General features: G+C 45.6%; 2 protein-coding genes across 2 annotated transcripts in view; one reads left to right on the forward strand and one right to left on the reverse strand.

Moving 5' to 3' along the window:
* Positions 1 to 2944: 2944 nt before the first annotated feature.
* On the forward strand, positions 2945 to 8755 carry LOC147453276 (uncharacterized). Its single transcript, XM_086519366.1, has 3 exons — positions 2945 to 3284; positions 3336 to 3566; positions 8670 to 8755. The coding sequence occupies exons 1-3, from the start codon at positions 2945 to 2947 to the stop codon at positions 8753 to 8755; spliced, it is 657 nt and encodes a 218-aa protein (XP_086375492.1).
* Positions 8756 to 10799: 2044 nt separating this feature from the next.
* The window catches only part of LOC147453277 (uncharacterized), a 48792-nt gene continuing 39976 nt past the window's right edge, over positions 10800 to 19615 (reverse strand). The window contains exons 6-7 of the mRNA XM_086518703.1: positions 12430 to 12927; positions 10800 to 11868 (exon numbers count right to left, since the gene is read on the reverse strand). Of these exons, the coding sequence (XP_086374829.1) occupies positions 11494 to 11868; positions 12430 to 12927 (873 nt within the window). The 3' untranslated portion in view covers positions 10800 to 11493. The remainder of the gene's footprint in view (positions 11869 to 12429; positions 12928 to 19615) is intronic.

Here is a 19615-nt window from a genome sequence, read left to right on the forward strand (position 1 = left end):
GAGATTGATGAGATCCGCTAGCGACGACCGATGTTGGATCTTTTGTGATATGTGATTTAGCTATCCCACATAGCTTTTCATACGTAGCTGTTTCGGATTCCATAGCATTTTATTTTATTTTGTCATTTTTGTTACTCTGACTTTGTATCAGATCCACCACATTGTAACTTTTTGGTGTCATAGGTTATTCTGACCTTCTGAAGATGTTAATATAACATTTCATCTCTCTCTCTCTCTCTCTCTCTCTCTCTCTCTCTCTCTCTCTCTCTCTCTCTCTCTCTCTCTCTCTCTCTCTCTCTCTCTCGCTCGGGGTGCACTATGTAATCATGTTAATGTACAACGTGAGTTCAAAAGAAGGGGTTTTAAAATACAAAATTTTAGGCAATTTAACAAAGATACATTAAAATAAGGGGTTTTTATATTCAATTTTAGAAAAATTTCCTAAAATAAGGGGTCATTTTTAAAATTCATACATGTTAAAAGAGGGATTTTTTTAATACCCCGCGAACACACGTTATACAGGGGATACTGAACGGTGAACCCCCTGGGCTCTCTCTCTACCGTACCCACATCCTCTCCTCACCCCCTCGCTCCTACCCTCCCCTCTCCTCGACCTCACCCCCTTGCCTCTGTGTGTGTGTGTGTGTGTGTGTGTGTGTGTGCGCGCGCGTGCGCCGTACCCACGTCCCTCTCCTCACCCCCTCGCCCCTACCCTACCCTCTCCTCGCCCTCACCCCCTTTCCCCTACCCACCTCTCTCTCTCTCTCTCTCTCTCTCTCTCTCTTTGCCCTACCCACCCCCCTCTTCACCTCCTTGTCCCTCACCACCCCCCCCTTGTTCCTACACACCCTCTTGCCCCTTTCCATGCCCTTTCACTCCTTGCCCCTACCCACCCTCTCCCCTTGCCCCTCACCATCCCCTCTCTCCTCGCCCCTCACCACCCTATCTCCTTTCCCCTCACCATCCCCCCTCGCCCCTACCTACCCCGGATGTCTTGTAATTCTTGCCATGTGAATCATTTCGATTGTCCAAAAGGTATTTTTCACCCTTTGCTGTCTGTAATTCTTGCCATGGGAATCTTTTTGGCTATCCAAAAGGTATTCTCATGAATTTTTTAGCTGCAATAGCCAACACAGGCATCCCACCCATTACACCATCAAGAATTGCAGGAGGATTCAATTTTTTTCACCGCAGTCTCTTGGGTCCCACTTTTCTCCCGCATGATTGTCCAGTACACAAGTCTTATTAGTGTCACAACTCAGTTGGTTATCAGTAAAATCGTAATAAGGAATCTTGAAAGCTACTTCTACTATGTTCCTTTTAAGTAATTGCATGAAAGATCCAATTTCAAAAAGCTTTGACAGATGACATACACCCGGCCGATTTCAAAACCTAGGCATTTTCCAGATTTTCGAATTTCCGAATTTTTGAATTTTCAAAATCAAAATCCTGCGCAAAGGAGACCTTTGAGCCAATCACTTGCAACATGAGGTGGATGAGCCACAACTATGACACTTCGATTTTGTTTTTGATTTGAAACAAATTCGATGATCATAGATACATCGCTACTGGGAGCAGCTTCCGGTTTCGTTTCAGGCGACGCTATCATGCAGAATCTGAGAACTTCAGGCCAGACAGAGCTGGTAGAATCACAGTGGGAACAAGTACAAAGCAGTCCAAGTCTGAGGGTCATTGTAGAGGAGATGGAAAGAGAGGGACCTGCTACAAGATTGAGGTATATGGATGATCCAGAGGTCTTAAGTAGGCTAGGAAATTCTCTTGGGTTTCCATTTCCAAAAGGATCGACCATTGATCATGAAATTAGTCAAGCAACACCAAGTGTGAGGTTTCCAGGTGAAGATACTGGAGAGGAGGTCGAGGAAGGATTGGCTCTTCACCATGCAGCAAGTACAGGAGATGCAAAGGACTCTGCACAGGACACGAAGCCGCCAATGTCTCACCTGCTTGCAAGTCACGAGCAAAGGCAACCTTCATGCTCACGAACAAGCGGATGGCGCAGATGGAGAAGGAAATGAAGGAGTGGAAAACAGAGATGGAAGGATGGTGGAAGGAGAAGGCCAATCTCCTTCAAATGGTCTTCAATGAAGGCGCACAATGGAAGAAGGAGAAAGAGAGCCTTAACGTAGAAATACACACACTCAAAGAAGAAGTCTCAGCCCTCAAACAGGAGAACCCAAACGGCCAGATACGGACACTTAAAAATGAAGTCTCAGCCCTTAAATAAGAGCTTGCTGATAGAGTAAGCAGTGGGTTAGAGGAGGGCGAATTTCAGCCCTCGATAATAGATGAAATCAAGGAAATCAAGGAAAAGGTAAGGATGATCACAGAGGAAGAGAAATTGAGTGTGGCAAAGACATCTTCATGGGTGGAGATGATAAGAAGGACACAGAAAAAGGCGGACGAAGCCGAAAAATGGATTGAGGTCGCCAAGAAAGGGAAAGTTCAAGAAACTCCTTGTACACCGACGCTTATCAACATGACGCTCGAAGAGGAACAAAGAAGGCGGATGCGAGCACTGCATGTGAGAGTGACCGGTCTCAAGGACATAAACAATGTGGAGAAAGAGGTCACAAGCCTTACATCAATGATGGGGATGGAGAAGCCTTTGCACACAAAGGCATGGAGGGTAGGTAAGAAAAGTGATGGCACGGGAGAGTCTTCAAAGGGGAGAGCTTTCATACTATGCTTCCCCTCGTTGGAAGATAAGAAGGAATTCTTGAGGAAGAGGCCTACTCTCAAAAAGACAGGTATTTTCCTCGGTGATGATCTGACTCTCTCACAGCTCGCACATATGAGAGAGGTAATGCCAGAGATTACAGCGGCAAGGGAGAAGGAAAAGATAGCCTTCTACAGAGATGGACGAGTGGTGATTTTACAGCGGCGCACTCCATGACGGTGCGAGACCTATGGGACCACATTGAAGATGGCTACTTGGAATTGTAATGGGTCTATGAGGTTGGATGTGGGTGCATTTGAGGACAGTTTCAAAGACAAGGATATTGTATTCTTCTCAGAGACTCATCAGGCCCCTGGAGAGGTGATGCCACATGTGTTGGGATACATATGGGAGACAGCTCACAGGAGAAATGCGAGATCTGAACATGAGAGTAGAGGTTCAGGAGGAGTAGCAGTGCTATTCAGAGAGGAACTACAACCATTACTACATATTGTACGAAGAGATGATCATGCTAGATATATGTGGGTGCGACTGAGAGCTGACACAGGTCGATTCCTATATATTGCCATATGTTACTTTCCTCCCAGTACATCAGTGTATGCTGCATCCAGAGGGCAGTCGCCTTTCTCTATACTAGATGATGACATATGGGAGTTTTCTAGGGATGGTGATATCATTCTCCTAGGGGACTTCAATGCCCGAACGGGCAACTCGCAGACAGTCTTCTACGACACTTCAGATGAGATGCTTAGAGAGTTGGATGTGGGTGAGTTGGGACTTGACAGATGCTTAGATGACAGAGAGGAGACGGAGTATGGGAGATACCTCATGGAAATGAAGACTACACATGGATTAGCCATACTTAATGGCTTACAACGATTTCCTGGAGCAGCCGGTTTCACATGCTTTCCACACAGACATGGGGCCAGTACAGTGGATTATGTTATAACACAACCGAGCTTTGTCCCCTGCATTCAGGGTTTCACAGTGGGAGCCAGGCCAGTGGGCATAGCAGTAGATCATGCTCTCTTGACACTGTCTATTAAATTTCAGTATAGTATAGCCCAGACATCAGGATGCAGGTCCCACACCCGCTATACATTTACACCAGAGACTAATTTTGTTTATACAGAGGAGATTTGGGACCGTCTATTGGAAGGCACAGCTGGCACAAATGTTACAGGCCTCTCAGTGGAGGAGTGCACCACTCTACTGATTGAGACACTGCATGGGGCTGCATCAGTGGCATACCCACACACTCAGCCGGGCAAGAGACGACATTCTGGGAGCATGCCCCAGAATAGTTGGTATGATGAGGAATGCAGAGAGATGAGAGCCCAGCTTCAGAGGAATCTTCTTTTAGGAGTCATCACTTACAGACAGTCTCAGATTGCTTTCCGATGCCTTGTGCGACGGAAGAAGCGAGCTTACCTAGCTCAGATGGAGCGAGACTTATATCAGATGTTCTTGAGTAGGGACTCAGGAGAGGCATGGCGACTCTTCCATGAGCACTCCCCTCCCCCAGTGATTACTTCACCTGATGTGTGGGGCCAATATGCGACATCATTATATACGGTTCCTAGACAGGAACCCCTTCCAGACCCTACCAAGCCTTGCCCAGCTACGAGAACTTTCTTTACACCTAAGATGGTACAAAGGGCCATCGACAGGATGAGGACCGGGAAGGCATATGATCATGACGGTCTAGTAGCGGAGCACTTTATACATGCCAGGGATATGCTAATGGAGGTTCTCGCAGTGTTGTTCAATCGTGCCATGTGTGAGGGATTACCTGAGACTTGGAGGTTGTCTAACATTGTGCCCATCTTCAAGGCGGGTGACCCTACAGATCCTGGGAACTACCGCACTATTATGGTTGGACACACATTGGCACGGTTGTATGCATCTATTCTAGAGCAACACTTGAGTAATTGGGCAGAGGGCGAGGGGGTACGAGCAAAGGGTCAGGCCGGCTTCAGGAGGAGTTTCTCCACTCTTGATCATATTCTGACACTCAGGGCCATCATTGAGGAGGGCAGAGCACATGGGAGATGGATCTATTGCAGCTTTGTGGATTTTCGCAAAGCATTTGACATGGTACCAAGAGCTCGATTGATGCGCAGACTACAAGAGATGGGGGTGCCCATAGAGGTGATTTGGGGGATTATGGCTCTCTACAGATCAGAGATGGGACAGGTACGCACTCCGGAAGGGGCATCTGATTTAGTTCACTCTACTATTGGAGTAAAACAGGGCTGCCCATTGTCTCCTACTCTATTTGGTATGTATGTTGATGAGGTATCTGATTACATTGACAGAGAGAGTGACAGGGGCGCCCAACTGGCAGGGACGTGGATCCCATTGTTGCTATATGCTGATGATATTGTGCTGATATCTGACTCACCAGAAGGTATGCAACGACATTTGGATGCACTACGCAATTTTGCAGAGGATAGCGGATTGTGTGTAAACCTAGGTAAAACCAAGGTTATGGTGTTTAACACCACGCCGCAATGGGTTAGGAGATCAATACCTACTTTCAAATATGGTCAGGAGATTGTGGAGTATACAGATGCATACACTTACCTGGGGGTAGTCTTTACTGGGCCGAGATTTTCTTTGAGAAGAGCAACAGAGACTAGACTTACTAGAGCTGATGCGGCTCTGGGAGGAATGGAGAGGATGTGTTCGCAGGTTCAGTTCCAGGAACCTAGGACAAAGTTATGGCTCTTTGATACTTTGGTTGCCTCTACTATGTTATATGGGGTGCAGGTTTGGGGACCTTCTGTAGGCCAGGATGGTTGGAGGCGTATGGAGAAGCCCCTGGTATCTATGATCTCTCGGCTAATTAGAGCCAAGGCTTCCGTACCGCATGATATCATTCGAGCGGAATTAGCTGCCCCCCCTATGGAGATTGAGGCGCTTACTAGATCAGTCTCCTTTGTACACAGTCTGTGGGATACTACGAGAGACAGATATGCCAGGGTGGCTCTAGAGTCCTCCAGACAATTAGCTCTTAATGGGGATACATCATGCTGGTACGCACAGATGGCATCATGGTTTCAGACACATGGTTTCACCATGGACAGGTTGCCTCCTTTTCAATACTCTCTACAAGCACCCTTGAGGTCTCTGACGCGGGTAGAGATTAATAGACTAATTCGTCAGGATCTGATCCAGCTGGACACGAGGAGGACATGGATAGAGCCGTACAGGAGTTGGGCACAAAGATGGCTTTCTACAGAGAACATCTTCTCCACCTCACGGGGGATGGGTTTGTGATTCGACCTAGCTATATGGACATGCATCTTTCTCATGGTTTGCGTTGTGCCATTGGCCAGATACGCACGTCCTCACATCAGCTTGAGATTGAGACTGGCAGATTCAGAGGGACTCCAACAGATAGCAGGATATGCCGCTTATGCCATCTAGAGCCAGAGACAGAGGTACATTACATATGTCATTGCACAGTGCACTATGAGATACGAGGCCGTTTTCATTGTCTATTCACAGAAGGTTTTGGGCCTCTATCTAGGGTCATGAGTTATGAGGACCAGAGATGTCTTGGGCTATATCTACTTGAGTTACACAGGCATAGAGAAACTTTACTGAGGAGAGCTAAAGAGAGACAACCCCAGAGACAGATCACAGATTTCTTTACACTAGATATTGTACACCCAAAAGAACAGACAAAGGAGCAGCCAACAGTGGAGAGGTCTGCCCGCACTACTGGCATTCTCATAGACCGAGCATTGGAACTAGGAAGATCTAGACGACCCCGATGGAGAAGAAGAGCTACACAATTTCAAAGGAGGCTTCAGCAAAGGATTCGAGCCCTCCTTTTTCGTCTTCTAGAGTGCAGATGAAGATGGATCTCCACTTCCCTTCCATATTGTATACACATTGTACTGCTTAGTTCACACATTTCACGCCTTTCACCGTCACACTTGTCAGCTTAGTTTAGATTTCCGCAGTATTTATATTTTGTTATCCTAGATTAATTTATTTTGTTAATCTGACTTTGTATCAGATACACCGCATTGTAACTTTTTGGTCTCATAGGTCACTTTGGCCTTTTGAAGACGTTAATATAACATTTCATTTCATTTCTCTCTCTCTCTCTCTCTCTCTCTCTCTCCCCCCCCCCCCCCCCCCCCCCCCCCCTCTTAATTCGAGCCCCGAAAGCAACCTTCGTGGTAGATATGCCGTGCTTTTAGTAATTGTATTCTGGGATATTTTGCTAGCCGTTGGTGGCTCTTTATGATTGTATATGTGTGAGTTGGTTCTAGTGTCAAACACACATCATTATCTACTTCCTATGGTGTAGCGCCATGTGTCTTGAATCCAACACGATGCGCTTGCACCCTCCTTGCACATTGGAGCCTCGACACCCCTATTGGACCTGTGAGTCATGGGCTTGGAGCCGAGGGTGTTGCCAGCCAAAGTTGTATGGTTCTATGAGTTGTTGAGTTCCAGTGAGTTTGAGTCTCTTGTTGTGCTGTGAGTTGTTGTTTCATCGTTGTTCTTTCTGTTGTGCTATGAGTTGTTGCTCCATTTCTATGTGATTCTTCTTTCTATTGGAGTGAGGTTTCATGCATCTTGCATTGAGGAGCACGCACTGTAGAGAGCATGACATACTTTCTCTACTACACAAGGGATGTGCAAGAAGGTGGCGAGTGTAAAAAACAATGCCATAGCCTCAAGTAGCTTATAACTAAGATCGTTTCTAAAATTTTAGGTTAATTTTCACTAAGACTCAAATGTGAGGCCTTGAAGGGGTTGAGGATATGCCTGAAATTGAAAAGAAATGCAAACATTCTTGCTAGTTTAGAAACGATACAGCATCTTGATAGAGACATCTTAGTAAGGACTAAGAGCATATGCAAGGCTTAGTTATCCATTCTTCTTCGCCTTTCACTTTGTAACTATCCGACACACCAGAGAAAGTCATATTTTCATAGCACATAAGCAATGCCTACGGTATTAACTTGTGTGAGGACTAAGATGGAAGCTTTATTGAGGTAAAAAATCACAATGAACTACGTAAGAGGATGAGAGAGAGTGTGTGGCCCATAAAGATAAAGATAGGGAACAAGTTATGGAATCATGAGGCATGCCAATGCTGAGAGACATCTTAGTAAAAACAATTGGGTGATTCACTACACTAAAAAAAACCTTAACTTTCAAAGGAAACCATTTTATTTCCTCAAAACTAAACTTCAAAGGGTGTGCACAGTTGCTCCTCAACAAAATAAGGTACTTGAAAAGTTGCTAGGAATAGGATTTTTGTGATGCTTGAAGCTCGAGAATTCACCAACCATTTGATGTGCAATCATGCATCATAAAAAGAGAGTCAAGTGCTTAACATTCTATGATACAAAGAGGAACCTTTTTCAATAAATTCATGTTGCTGGTTACATTATTTGTAAAGGTGCTGGGAGACCCTAGTTTCTTCCAATCACTAGACTTATATGAAGCATAATTACCAGTTTTCCAACTTTCTATCGACAACGATATGAATGGTGTACAAGGATACAAATGAGAAACATCCTTCCCAAGAACTGGTTGTGAGCCTTGGGAATCTAAAGCCAAGCACCAACCAAGAAAATACCAAAAAGTTGTTAGGGACATTTTTTAGTAAAAAAACAAGGCACAAAGAGAATGGCCAGCTACATCTATTACTCTTTCGTCATGCTTTCTAAGAGAAACTCATACTTCTTTTTGAGAATCACCACTCACATAGCAATTGATACAAACTTGGGAGCTCATGAAAGAAGAAACACATGATAGACTCTCTCACCGATGGTCCCATGAGAGTACGGTTCATTCTGGCATTGCAGCCTAGAGACTAAAACATGTGGATCCTTGACAGTCTCACCCCATTATCTCCAACTGGGAGTCTCCATGTTGCGCCATTGAAAGCTGGAGTATTTAAAGTCTTGTAACTATTGATTCTATGCATTTGATATAGGTGTATCCAGAGATGCAAACATGGCCCTAGATTACATATCAACATTTGGATTATTCTCTTGCAATGTGGTGAAATTTATGATGTGAAGATTTCATGTAAGTGATCCAGCTTACCATAGCAATACCTGGCATTGAACAACTCCTCATTCCAAGTAGAGGTAAGCAATTTGTCTCTACCACCACTATAGCACCCATAAATACTCTCTCACATCTTAGGAGATTTTGACACCCCAAAGTTATCTTTTTATCTGTGGATATACTCTTTGCCAAACAAATACACCTTTAGCACCAAATCTTATTGCATACCTTTCACCATTCCTCAAAAGTTTTTTCATGATCTTGGACTAAAGAACATAGTAAAGCCATGTGAAATGGACCTCATTGAATCGGCTCCACATCATCCACTCAAGGCAAGAACATTTGGGATTTTTTTCTTCGTATGTTTGGTCATTGGTCCTTTATGCCTTAGCTAGCATTTCTTCTACTTTAAAATAGTGAGCTTAATTCAGTGTTCTACCAAATTTTAAGCATCAGGATCCAAAGTATGAACCAAAGCTCTAATATGTTTGATAGGCTTTGGATACAAATAAATGACAGAGAGTATACATCGTGTAAGACAAAGCCTCAAACAAGCTATTGTTTCTATGATGTTTGAGTATCTTGTTTTGCAAATCAATTAATAGATAGCATTGAACCTTGTGCATTTCATCCTCAATTTCCATGCATGCTTCAAGGAGGTTAAATAGTATAAACTTTCCCATCTTGAAAAGAGAACATTAAATGCAATCACGTAAACGACGCTTGACATCACTAACGATCATAGAGTATTGGAAATTTAGAGCTGACAACTACAATGTAAGCTAATTCGAAAGTCTTAAGGTAAGCTAGTTCAAAAGTCTCCCCAAACAGATTAAATTTTGCATGTTAAATTACATTTCTTTGGAGGATATGTCCTTTGTGAGCTCATGCTTGATGATGTCAGTTATACCTAAGTATTTCTTATTGTTTCCCTGAATGTATACATCAAACTGCATGTTTTTCATGCACCTTTGCTTCTTTTGTGGTGGTGACTCGCAAATAACATTAAGTTCATTTTATGGAGGTTGTTATGCAAAGTATACACACTATTAGAGTTACATCGAAGTATCTAGTTGTAAATTTTGACAAAAGTTCAAGTTATTTTTCCTTGTAACGTAAGACTTCTTGTCCAAAGTTTATTGCAAGCCTTTCTATGGTGCCATGCTATCTTAAATGTATCACAATTATGTTTTGTTGACACCATAATGTTTTGAAAGGCTATAGTGCACTTATCTCGGCTAGATCTTGTTTCTTTGGATTGATATTGGACTTTCTGTGTGCAAAAAACAAGGATTGTCAATATTTCTAGGAATTCTCCTTTAAACTTTAAAAATGTACAAAAACATTGATAAATCTTAACCTAGTATACTATTTTCTAGAATCCTAATGAACACAATGCTACCCCTAGCCTCAATCTTGCTTCTACTCGTACTAGCGGGAGGAATCTCAACTGCTAGCGTTTTACTAGTAGTTTCTTCCTAATGCTTAACCCAATCCTAATCTAAAGTGGAGAATGAGTTCAAGAGACACCATAAAGGCATGCAATGGTGGTCTCCTAGGTCAAGACAACTCCTAATTCTCGACAAATACACCAAAAGAAGGTTCTACAGTCATCATAGTGTAGTGCCCTCCACCATCGACTAAAATCTCAATCCTAAGAGCATGGAGATTAACCCTAACCTAAAGTGTAGAAACTATATATTCCTACTATTACACCAAAAGTCTCCAGGGAGTAACCATCCAATAGATGTGAGCTCAACCTCTCCCTCAATCTTTGGTTACATCCCTTGGAAATGCAATGCTATGTTCAACTTTTGAATACCTATGTACCTAGCATTACTCAATCTAGATACCAAGAGAAGGATGTAGCACCTCCTTGAGTACCTAGAGAGGGAATGTGGTAGATTTCTATGCAAGCCCCCTTGTGAAGGTGATCTGTTTAGCACTTTGCTGGACACCTTGCAAGAATTAAAATTGTCCTTTTTATTGTGGGCATACTCATAAGATGATGCCATTGGCTCTTGAAGTAGCAAGATCCTTGCATTGAATCGTGTGGTTTTTGTTTGTGTTTAGAGTAACTTCATCAACCACGAAGCATAAAGGGTACAAAGGGATGTGCAGGAAGGCAGTGTGTAAAAACCAATGCCTCGAGTCTCACATAGTTTCTAACTAAGATTGATTCTGAATTTTTGGTCAAATGCTAGGCCTTGACGGGGTTGAGGATATGGCTACAACTGAAAAGTGCACACCCCTTTGCTGGTTTAAAAAGGATGTGGCTCATCCTTTTTAATTTTATTTTTAAGTCTTGGCCCAAAAAAATTTCCACCAAAGTCCCGATTAGCACAAAAATTTCTACATTATTTGTATAGGTGCTAAGAGACCCTGGTTTCTTCCGATCAATAGACTTATATAGAAGCATAATTTCAAGTTTTTCAAATGTCTGCCAACACCAATATCGTTGGTGTACAAGGATTCTACAGTTCCTTTGGCATTGCAGCCTGGAAACTAAAGATGACATGCTCATGCTCGACCGTCCTGCCTCATCATCTCCAATTGGGAGTCCGCATGCTGCTCCATTGAAAGCTGGAGGCATTTCAAGTTCTGTAAGTGACTACTTTTCATATTGCCCAGGTACAACTAGTGTGATGGCTTATACTGATTGTATGCACACTTTCATGATCTAGGACCGAAGAACACAGTAAATCCATGTGAAATGGACCTCATTGAATCGGTTCCACATCATCCACCTAAGGTAAAAACATTTGGGATTTTCTCTGGAGTCTCCATCGTATGTGTGGTTGCTGATCCTTCATGCCTTCAGTGGCATTTCCTGTACTTGCAGATTTTGAGCTTAATGCAGCTATCTGCCTATTTTGAAGCCTCACAATGCTGTGCATCTTTAAAGCCTCGACTATCTTTTGTACCTTCACAAAGCCCGTCTCTTCATCTGAAGAAATGTACAGATGGTGTAGACGAAAGTGTGACTCTGGTTTGATGTCAGAAGCATGACCTTTACCCAATCCAGTAGTTCTTGACTGCAGGGCATTAGGTGGAGAACACACCGAGCAATGCTCCTTGTGCACATCATTTGTGGCCTCACTTGACATAAGGTTGTAGCAAGGCTACAGTGTCACTTCACAGGACAGACAGTTGGACAGTTGGTTACACTTGGTCTAGTTCACACTGGACGGACCCTCTGGTCTCGGGAGTGACACGTGGCAGGGTACCTACCGACGGTGGTCTAGTGGACCTCGTGGCCAGGTCACCACATGGCTGACATTTATGAGCCGTTGGTGGCTCTTTATGGTGATATATATATGAGTAGTAGCGTTTGGTAGGATTATCTTGTACGTAGTCGTCTAGAGTGGGTCTTGACACATAGCACTCTTCACCATCCCGGCACATCTGAGCCTCGACACCCCCATTGTACCTGTGAGTCCTGGGCTGGAGCTGAGTGTGCTGCCACGCCAGAGAGTCTTTGAGATAGTCGAGTCATATGTTCTGGTCTGCTGTTGTGTCTTTGCGAGCTCTGTTGACGTCTATTGTTCCTTTCTGTTCAGTCTGTTTGAGGGAGATTCAATCTGTTTGAGTGAGATTGTCACGCACATTGCATTGAGGACTACCCACTGTAGAGAGCACGACACATTATCCGCGCTACAAAGGTCCTCACAAATGTCAATTACTTCTCCTCCACCTGGGTCTGCACAAATCTGTATTGGGTGTACGACCTCCATAGTCGAACCGCTTGAAAGTCCCCTCACACTGTTGTTACTCAAAATTTGGCTACCTGCATCTGATTGCAGGTGTGGGGCAGGAAGGTTCTTGGAGTAGCTGCTACTTGAAAGAGCAGGAGCCTGCTTGAAGGAATTATCTAGAACTGAAACAGCCTTCTTCTGGTGGTTAGAACGGTCAGGCAACATGGCATATCGAGGAGGGCTGTGTGCCTTTTGATAAGACTTATCCAAACTTTCAATAACGTTGTTTGGAGATACATTAACATTTAATGCCACTGAGGCATCTTGCATGGGCATAGAACCATTTGTCAGTTCTTCACATGGTAAATCTACATGTTTGATGGAAACTTTTCTTTGAAGTTCTTCTTCTTGCATCTTTCTTATCAGTCTTTGTATCATACTGCGTTTGGTCATCACCTCTTCAGGGTTGAACCAGTCACGGGATACCTGTAAAAAAGCTTAAAGCAATTCACTCTATAAACAACACCATTAGCAAACTTTCGTCTTTCAAAAGCAGTCCACGTTTTCTTTTCCCAAATGTACACAAGGCATTATGACTGTTGCTCAGGAGAGAGTGAGAGTAGACGGGAGTATGAAAGAAATATAAACATGAAGCCAAAACATAATTCCATACACACGAGGCATTCTCTTTTGTGAGAAAGCCCTACACTTGAGTTTTTGATAGCAAGTATCATCTCCAAAGACATGTAATGTTGTGGATAGTGGTATAGTAAACCACTCAAAGCTTTCATTCTCTCCATCATAAAATACTTGATCACTATGCATATAGCATCATCGCATAAGTATCAAGCATGTTGTCTGTTGTACATTGCATGGCATGAACCTTTATCTGGAAGAACGCAACCTTATGTTTCCTATATGGTAGCAACTTGGAAGCAGTAAGGACAAGCTGTGCATCATTACCATTTTCATTTACACTTTGGCAAAAGGAAGTGCATCCTCATGCAGCTTACACATCAATGAAGATATGAAGATGTGTATAAAGCCACTTGTTGCATACATAACCAACCAAAAGGTTCAGACCCTTCACCAAGCAAAATATCTATGAAGATAAAAAGACGCGTACAGAGCCACTCGTTGTATACTTAACCAACGAAAATGTCAAGACCTTCACCATGCGTTCTCTATTTTGCAAATTCTTTCACCCAACAACTGTGCATACACTCAAAATTCCATGAGTTTTGCATCTCCACATAAGTATATACATAAAAAAACTTGAGAGTGACACATTAAGGAAGACCAGGTGTGTAGCAAGTTACAAAGAGAGAGAAATAAAGTGAGATGATAATATTACGCCCAAATGTGTGACAAATCTTTTCTTTTCTTTCCTTTTTTTTTCTTTTTTTTTGGGGGTTGGGTTGTTGGGGGGGGGGGGGGGGGGGGGGGGGGGGGGGGGGGGGGGGGGGGTTTTTTAATTGGAGGATTGGTCTTACTTCAAGGCATGTCAGATCCAGCATTTGGAACACAGGCACCTCAAAACAGTCAGAATATACACGCTTGCACTTGCACTCATGCTGTTCATGCAACGAAAATGAGACAACGTGGCTGCGTTTGGTAGACACCCACGACAAGTATACATACACATACCCATACATATATGGACACCTTGCGTGCACAGATACATGCGTCCATCTGTGCATACATACACATATGCACACGCAAGCCCAGTTACAGGCAACCATAAACCCTTGCGCTCGGCCGGATGCTTCAAGCGAGTGGAGAGACGCCTACCTAATATCCATTTGAATCTGGCCTACCTTGGTCTTTTGTCAGTGCAATGAATCATGCAGCCCACCCCCCCACAACACGCATGCATCCACAAGCCAAGCGAAGCACACTTTCAACATGGCTCTTCACAGCGTAGATAAGAAACAGTTCATGGTAAGATGAATATGTTCAACCGTGCATAATCAACAAGATCACAAACTGGAATCCAAAGCTGAGGAATGGAAGGACAGAGTAATTATGCGAGAGGAAATCGACCTCCTCAAAGTGGAACAGCATCCTCTGAGATAAGATGGTCACAGAGGTAGACAGCCGTGCCATCAAAGAGGAATTGATTAAAGCAATCACCAAGAGCCTAGAAGAGAAGATCAAGGCCAAGAGAGAGAGAGAGAGGGCGCTGGAGGTTGTCATGAAAAACCTCCGCATAGAGGTAAGAGAGGACACAAAAAGAGAAGTTACAAACAACTCACCAGTTTATAGGAGGAAAAGATGAGGCATGCCTGTTGCCTCAACATTCCCACACCAGTGTTCCCAAGCAAGCTGATTCCACACCTAATGGGACGGCTATATGCAAAAGCCTGGCTACAATGAGGAGGACCCCACCCCCTTTAGTGAAGCTTGGAGAGCCATGACAACAAAGAGGACTCTCATCCTGCAATACACTTGTAACAAAGAAAGGACCACTGTCATAAGGAAGAGGGTGATACTATGCACCCTACACAATGAGACCATGTTCCTTGATGATGACCTGACACATGCAAATAGAGCACCAACGATCATGCATGCTGAGAGTCTTACACGCTCATAAAGAGGGAAAGAGAGCCTATGGTACACCACACACAAAGCTATACATGGCTATATGGATTAGTAACAGGTCACTTTGGAGTCTGGATGCACCCTCAGAGACTGGAGGAGGTGATGGAGGGTAGAGACATAGTACTACTCACAAAGACACAAAACAGCCCAAAGAGGGGCCTGTCGAGAGTGCAGGAATACTAGTGGGAGTCACTACACAAGAAGTGCGACACTATACTTCAAAGGCTCCAAAGGAGTGGCAGTTCTATGCAAACAAGAGCTGCAAGGGATCATATAAATCGAGGTGCAAGACCAAAATGCCTGCTTCATGTCGATGAGACTACAGTTACAAGAGGAGCACTTCGTATATGTTGTCATATGCTACTTCGCCTCATCCAGGTAGAAATTTGCGACATGGAGAGGAGACACACAGAACGGAAGCTCCAGAGGAGGAAGAGGAGAAGGGAGACATACAATCCCCATACACATGCCCGAAGTACTTCATATCTGTTGCCATTAGCTATTTTGCCTCAATACGGTCAAAACTTGCGACATCAAGAGGAGACAGATAGGAGGGAAGCTCTAGAGCAGAGGTGGGAACGAGGAGGCAGACATAGACATACCATACACATGCCTAGCAGAGGGGATCATGGAGTACTCTAGCCTCGAAGAGGTCTTCCTCATGGCAGCACACAATGTGAGACCTATGCCTTCAACGAGTCCAAAATATCACACCCTTTGGGTGATGCAGGAGTAGAGAGAACCTCAGCAGATACAACGCCACCTACTGCAAATGGCCGCCACCTACTTCACTTAGGGTCACAGCACCGTCTCACTATTTACAACGAGATGGCTTAGTGGCCCAACTCAGGAAGATTGGCATGCATCCCACCATAAGTTTCTAAGGAAGGTAGTACAATGGATTACATCCTTGGATCTAGAGAGGCTATAAATCTGATCACCTCTCTCACAATTCTCACTACTCATTGGTGTGAACCACACATACCTATCACCCTTTTTAATAGCACACCACCTACACACATGCCACCCGCAGGCACACCTCACACCACCATACATTTCACTCGTGAAACTCTCCGACATTTACACTCACCATGTATATGCGCGCATCTACCAGTTGAATTCCTCAGTACCTCTAGAGAAGTCTACTCAGCAGTAAACTTTGCCCCATAGTGCCATCTCAAGCTGTTTCAAAACAGATGGTGTGACCATGAGTGCAGAGCTCTCTATTGCCGACTCTGCACTCAGCTTGCACTGGAGGAGATCACAGAGGCAGGCCCATAGAGAGATGAAGACCCTCACCCAGCATAAAAAGCAGGAATTTGATGAGGTTTACATCATGCAAGGATGTTTACAGCACGTCCTACATGAAATGAACCTCACATAGAGCACAATCATGTAGGATGAGGTTTTGGAATATGAGTGGCGGCACGTGCGTGGCATGACAAAGACCAACCACAATTCCCGAGCTAATGGTTTAACGGGGATGTAGACATACTTCGTATGATAGGTGGTCATTAGATGTCATAAGAATGTAGATGGCCATCATGATCCATTACAGTAAGAAAAACTGAATGTGGTCAATTCCAGTTTGAGACTTCCTCTAGGAAACACCACCCTTATAAAAACATCATGCCTAATGTTCATAATTTTGCATAATTAGTATGCCCATTATTGAAGTGCTCGGAAAGGACAAAAACATACTTGAGCAGAGGATGCTCGCTGCTCTGCTGCCCATCCCTGCGCATCTCCTCCCGCTCGCCTGCCTGCAGCATCACCCCCTCGCCACCATCGCCCCATCCCTCCCCCCCCCTTCCTCCTTGCTCGCACTGACCCCCCGCCTCCCCTTTCGCCTTGCCCGCTGCCCCACAGCCTGCCACTCCCGCTGCCTCCCCCCCAATCAACCCACTAGCCTACACGCCCCTTCCCCTTCCCGTTCGTCACCTTCCCCCCTTCATCCCCTTCCCATTTCCCCTCCGCTCTTGCCATGCCGGCTCCCCTACCCTGGTATGGCTGCTCCTTCTGAGGGAGGTCTTCTGGAGCAGATAGAGACGTCGACACTTCATTCATCAGCAGTAGGAGACACAGATGGAAACACGTGCTCCGCCACATCGGGACTCAGATGAAGCCCCCTTGTCCAACCCGCCGAGCCTACCATCAGACTTGCTCTGTTGCCAGCAAAGCAAGCGAGCCTCGCAGCAGAGGTGGAGCGCTTTCAAGCCATCTTTGTCATTTGCAAGATTATTGGCAGCCGTTCCCAGTCGAGGAGAGATACGCGACCTTCTGCAGGCCCACCTTCTAGCATAGGTGGGGAAGATCATAGACATTCAACTTCTCGGGCGGGGATACTATCAGATAGAGTTTCGAGGCTCCCGAGATGGCAGCCAAGGTCATCTCGATGAGCCCGTTGGCCATCCGAGCGGTCAGAGCTCATTTCCGACAATGGCACCACGGGTTCGACCCCACATCGGATGTTCTTAAAAAGGAGGCAGACTTGCCTATTTCGGTCTGCTTCCATGGCCTGAGAAGGGAATACCTACCGCTTCTTTCCAGGATTGATTCCGAGATTGAGACAGTCTTGGAGACCCTACGCACGGCAGCTTCAGTTGCAGCCAAGGCTTCCGGTGTGCCCTCAGTACATGTTCTGATTCGGGACACTCCTACTCTCCCGAAGGTGATCCTTCTACCTAGGGTGAGTGAGGGATGGTTACACTAGAGGGTGGAGTATTCGGGACTCCCAAACCAGTGTTTCATTTGCACGCACATGGGCTACTTCGCGAAGGCTTGTCCTCGCTGGAGATCTCGACCCACAATCCATGCGCAGCCTCCAAAGGCTAAACATGCTTAGCAGACAAGTACCCAGGACACACAGGCTGTTACCTTGACAAAGGCCAGCGATCAGCCAGCTGATGGCTAGCATCAGGTGCCCAACCGCCATCGACAGGGATTGGCTCGCCCTATTGCCCCCCCTGTGACCGACCTCCTGCAGCTCAGCAACATTGGGTTCCGACAGGGACCCTTTTGACCCCCTCCAGCAGGAGCCCAAAGAGGAGCCATCCTCCACCTCAACTCCACCACCTCCCCCCCCTCCACCTTGAAACTCCTCCGGTCCACCTCCTCCTCCTCCCCCACCTCCACCCCCACCCCCACCTTCCACTCCTCTCTCTCTCCCGGTGGGGCCCTCAGCCTCGTCAGCCGACCCATCCCACACTCCTCCACAGACGTAGAGGACTGGACACAAATAGTCGGCGAGACGACCTCTTGGTAGTACTTTTTCTATGAGTCAACGAGACACTGAGGCTTTGGATATAGCGGTAGGTTTCTCCTTTCCGCTGTGCGGTAGCGATCATACAGAGTGGACCTTGCACGCAGTCCTTGACTGGCTCCAGGTCCAAGCTATCAAGTTCTCACACCACACAAGGGACTTGGGGGTGACAAATCTGGTACAGACACTTTGGCCTCTAGCCAAGTTGAGTGTGACGCCGTCGGATGCAGCAGGTTCCAGGCACATTGTGGTGCACTTGTTTGCTGACACTTAGAACCCCCCGTGCTATGTATTTGTACATGAGGATTCTTGGACAGAGGATGTAGCCCTCCGGACTACACGCTCGGCTTGGGATTGGGTGGGACAGTCACTTCAGATGCGTTTATCTAGAAGTCGCTCGGATGTGGATTACTCCCCATCCAAGCTCGGCCTCAAAGACAGCGAGGTTGGTTCTTGTTGCAGCATTGGTTTTTTCTCACCGACTCCATGAAGATTGTCTCATGGAATGTGCACGGATTCGGTGGGCCCCAGTTTCAACGTCAGAGGGGACAGTTGCGTTAGGAGCTTCAACGATGCCTTGTGGGTGGTGAGATTGATATTCTTATGCTACAAGAGCTTAGACGATGTGGTCAGATTTTGTGTGGTTGCTATGAGACATTTTGGTCAGCTGCCTTGGGCCTGGAGGACGAGAAGCGTCTCCGACGGGGCATTGTTTCCTTGCAGAGGATGCAAGAGCAGCATCCAAACAGTCTTTGGTTGGAGGTGCAGATGCATCAAGCTGGACAGGATTTGGCTAGCATTGAGGAGCGGAGTCATCAGTTTGCCTTTCATCAGCAGGCATCTCAGTGGACCCAGGAGGGTGACAGTGTTACTAGGGAGTTTTTTGAGACAGTGGGGCCCTGCCATGCACACACCAGACAGGGGCGGGGCCCCACGTTCGGTCAGATAGGGTTGTCGTCTAGCCCCCTTCCTCTTTTTGTTCTATGTTGAGGCAATGAGCAGACTTTTGACTTCTCAGCAGGTTGGCTTGCATGGTCTCGAGCTCCCTATTAGGGCAGATGAGCTACTTGACGCTGAGTTTGCCGACAACTCAGCCTTGTATTTGGAGAGCCACGAGGCCAATCTGCACAGGTGTGAGCAGGCTCTTGAGGTGTTTTGTTGTGCATCACGAGCACTGATCAATTGGAGGAAGACAATCGCTTTCTGGGGTGGCAGCGCTTCTACACCTGATTGGTCGCTAGGTGAGGGTTTTAGATGGATTCCCCCAGGGACTGCAATTCATTACTTAGGTTGGCCTGGACTTGTCCCCTG

Source organism: Adiantum capillus-veneris, chromosome 8 (genome assembly GCF_014529385.1).
Source record: "Adiantum capillus-veneris isolate H3 chromosome 8, ASM1452938v2, whole genome shotgun sequence".
Classification (NCBI taxonomy): domain Eukaryota; kingdom Viridiplantae; phylum Streptophyta; class Polypodiopsida; order Polypodiales; family Pteridaceae; genus Adiantum; species Adiantum capillus-veneris.

Bases quoted from the DNA above. Each gene is read 5' to 3' on its own strand.
- LOC147453276 (XM_086519366.1), top strand. From the start codon at position 2,945: ATGGCTACTTGGAATTGTAATGGGTCTATGAGGTTGGATGTGGGTGCA. The intron at 3,285-3,335 runs GTACATCAGTGT...TCTCTATACTAG, and splicing joins CATATGTTACTTTCCTCCCA to ATGATGACATATGGGAGTTT. The intron at 3,567-8,669 runs GCTTACAACGAT...CATTTGATATAG, and splicing joins TGGATTAGCCATACTTAATG to GTGTATCCAGAGATGCAAAC.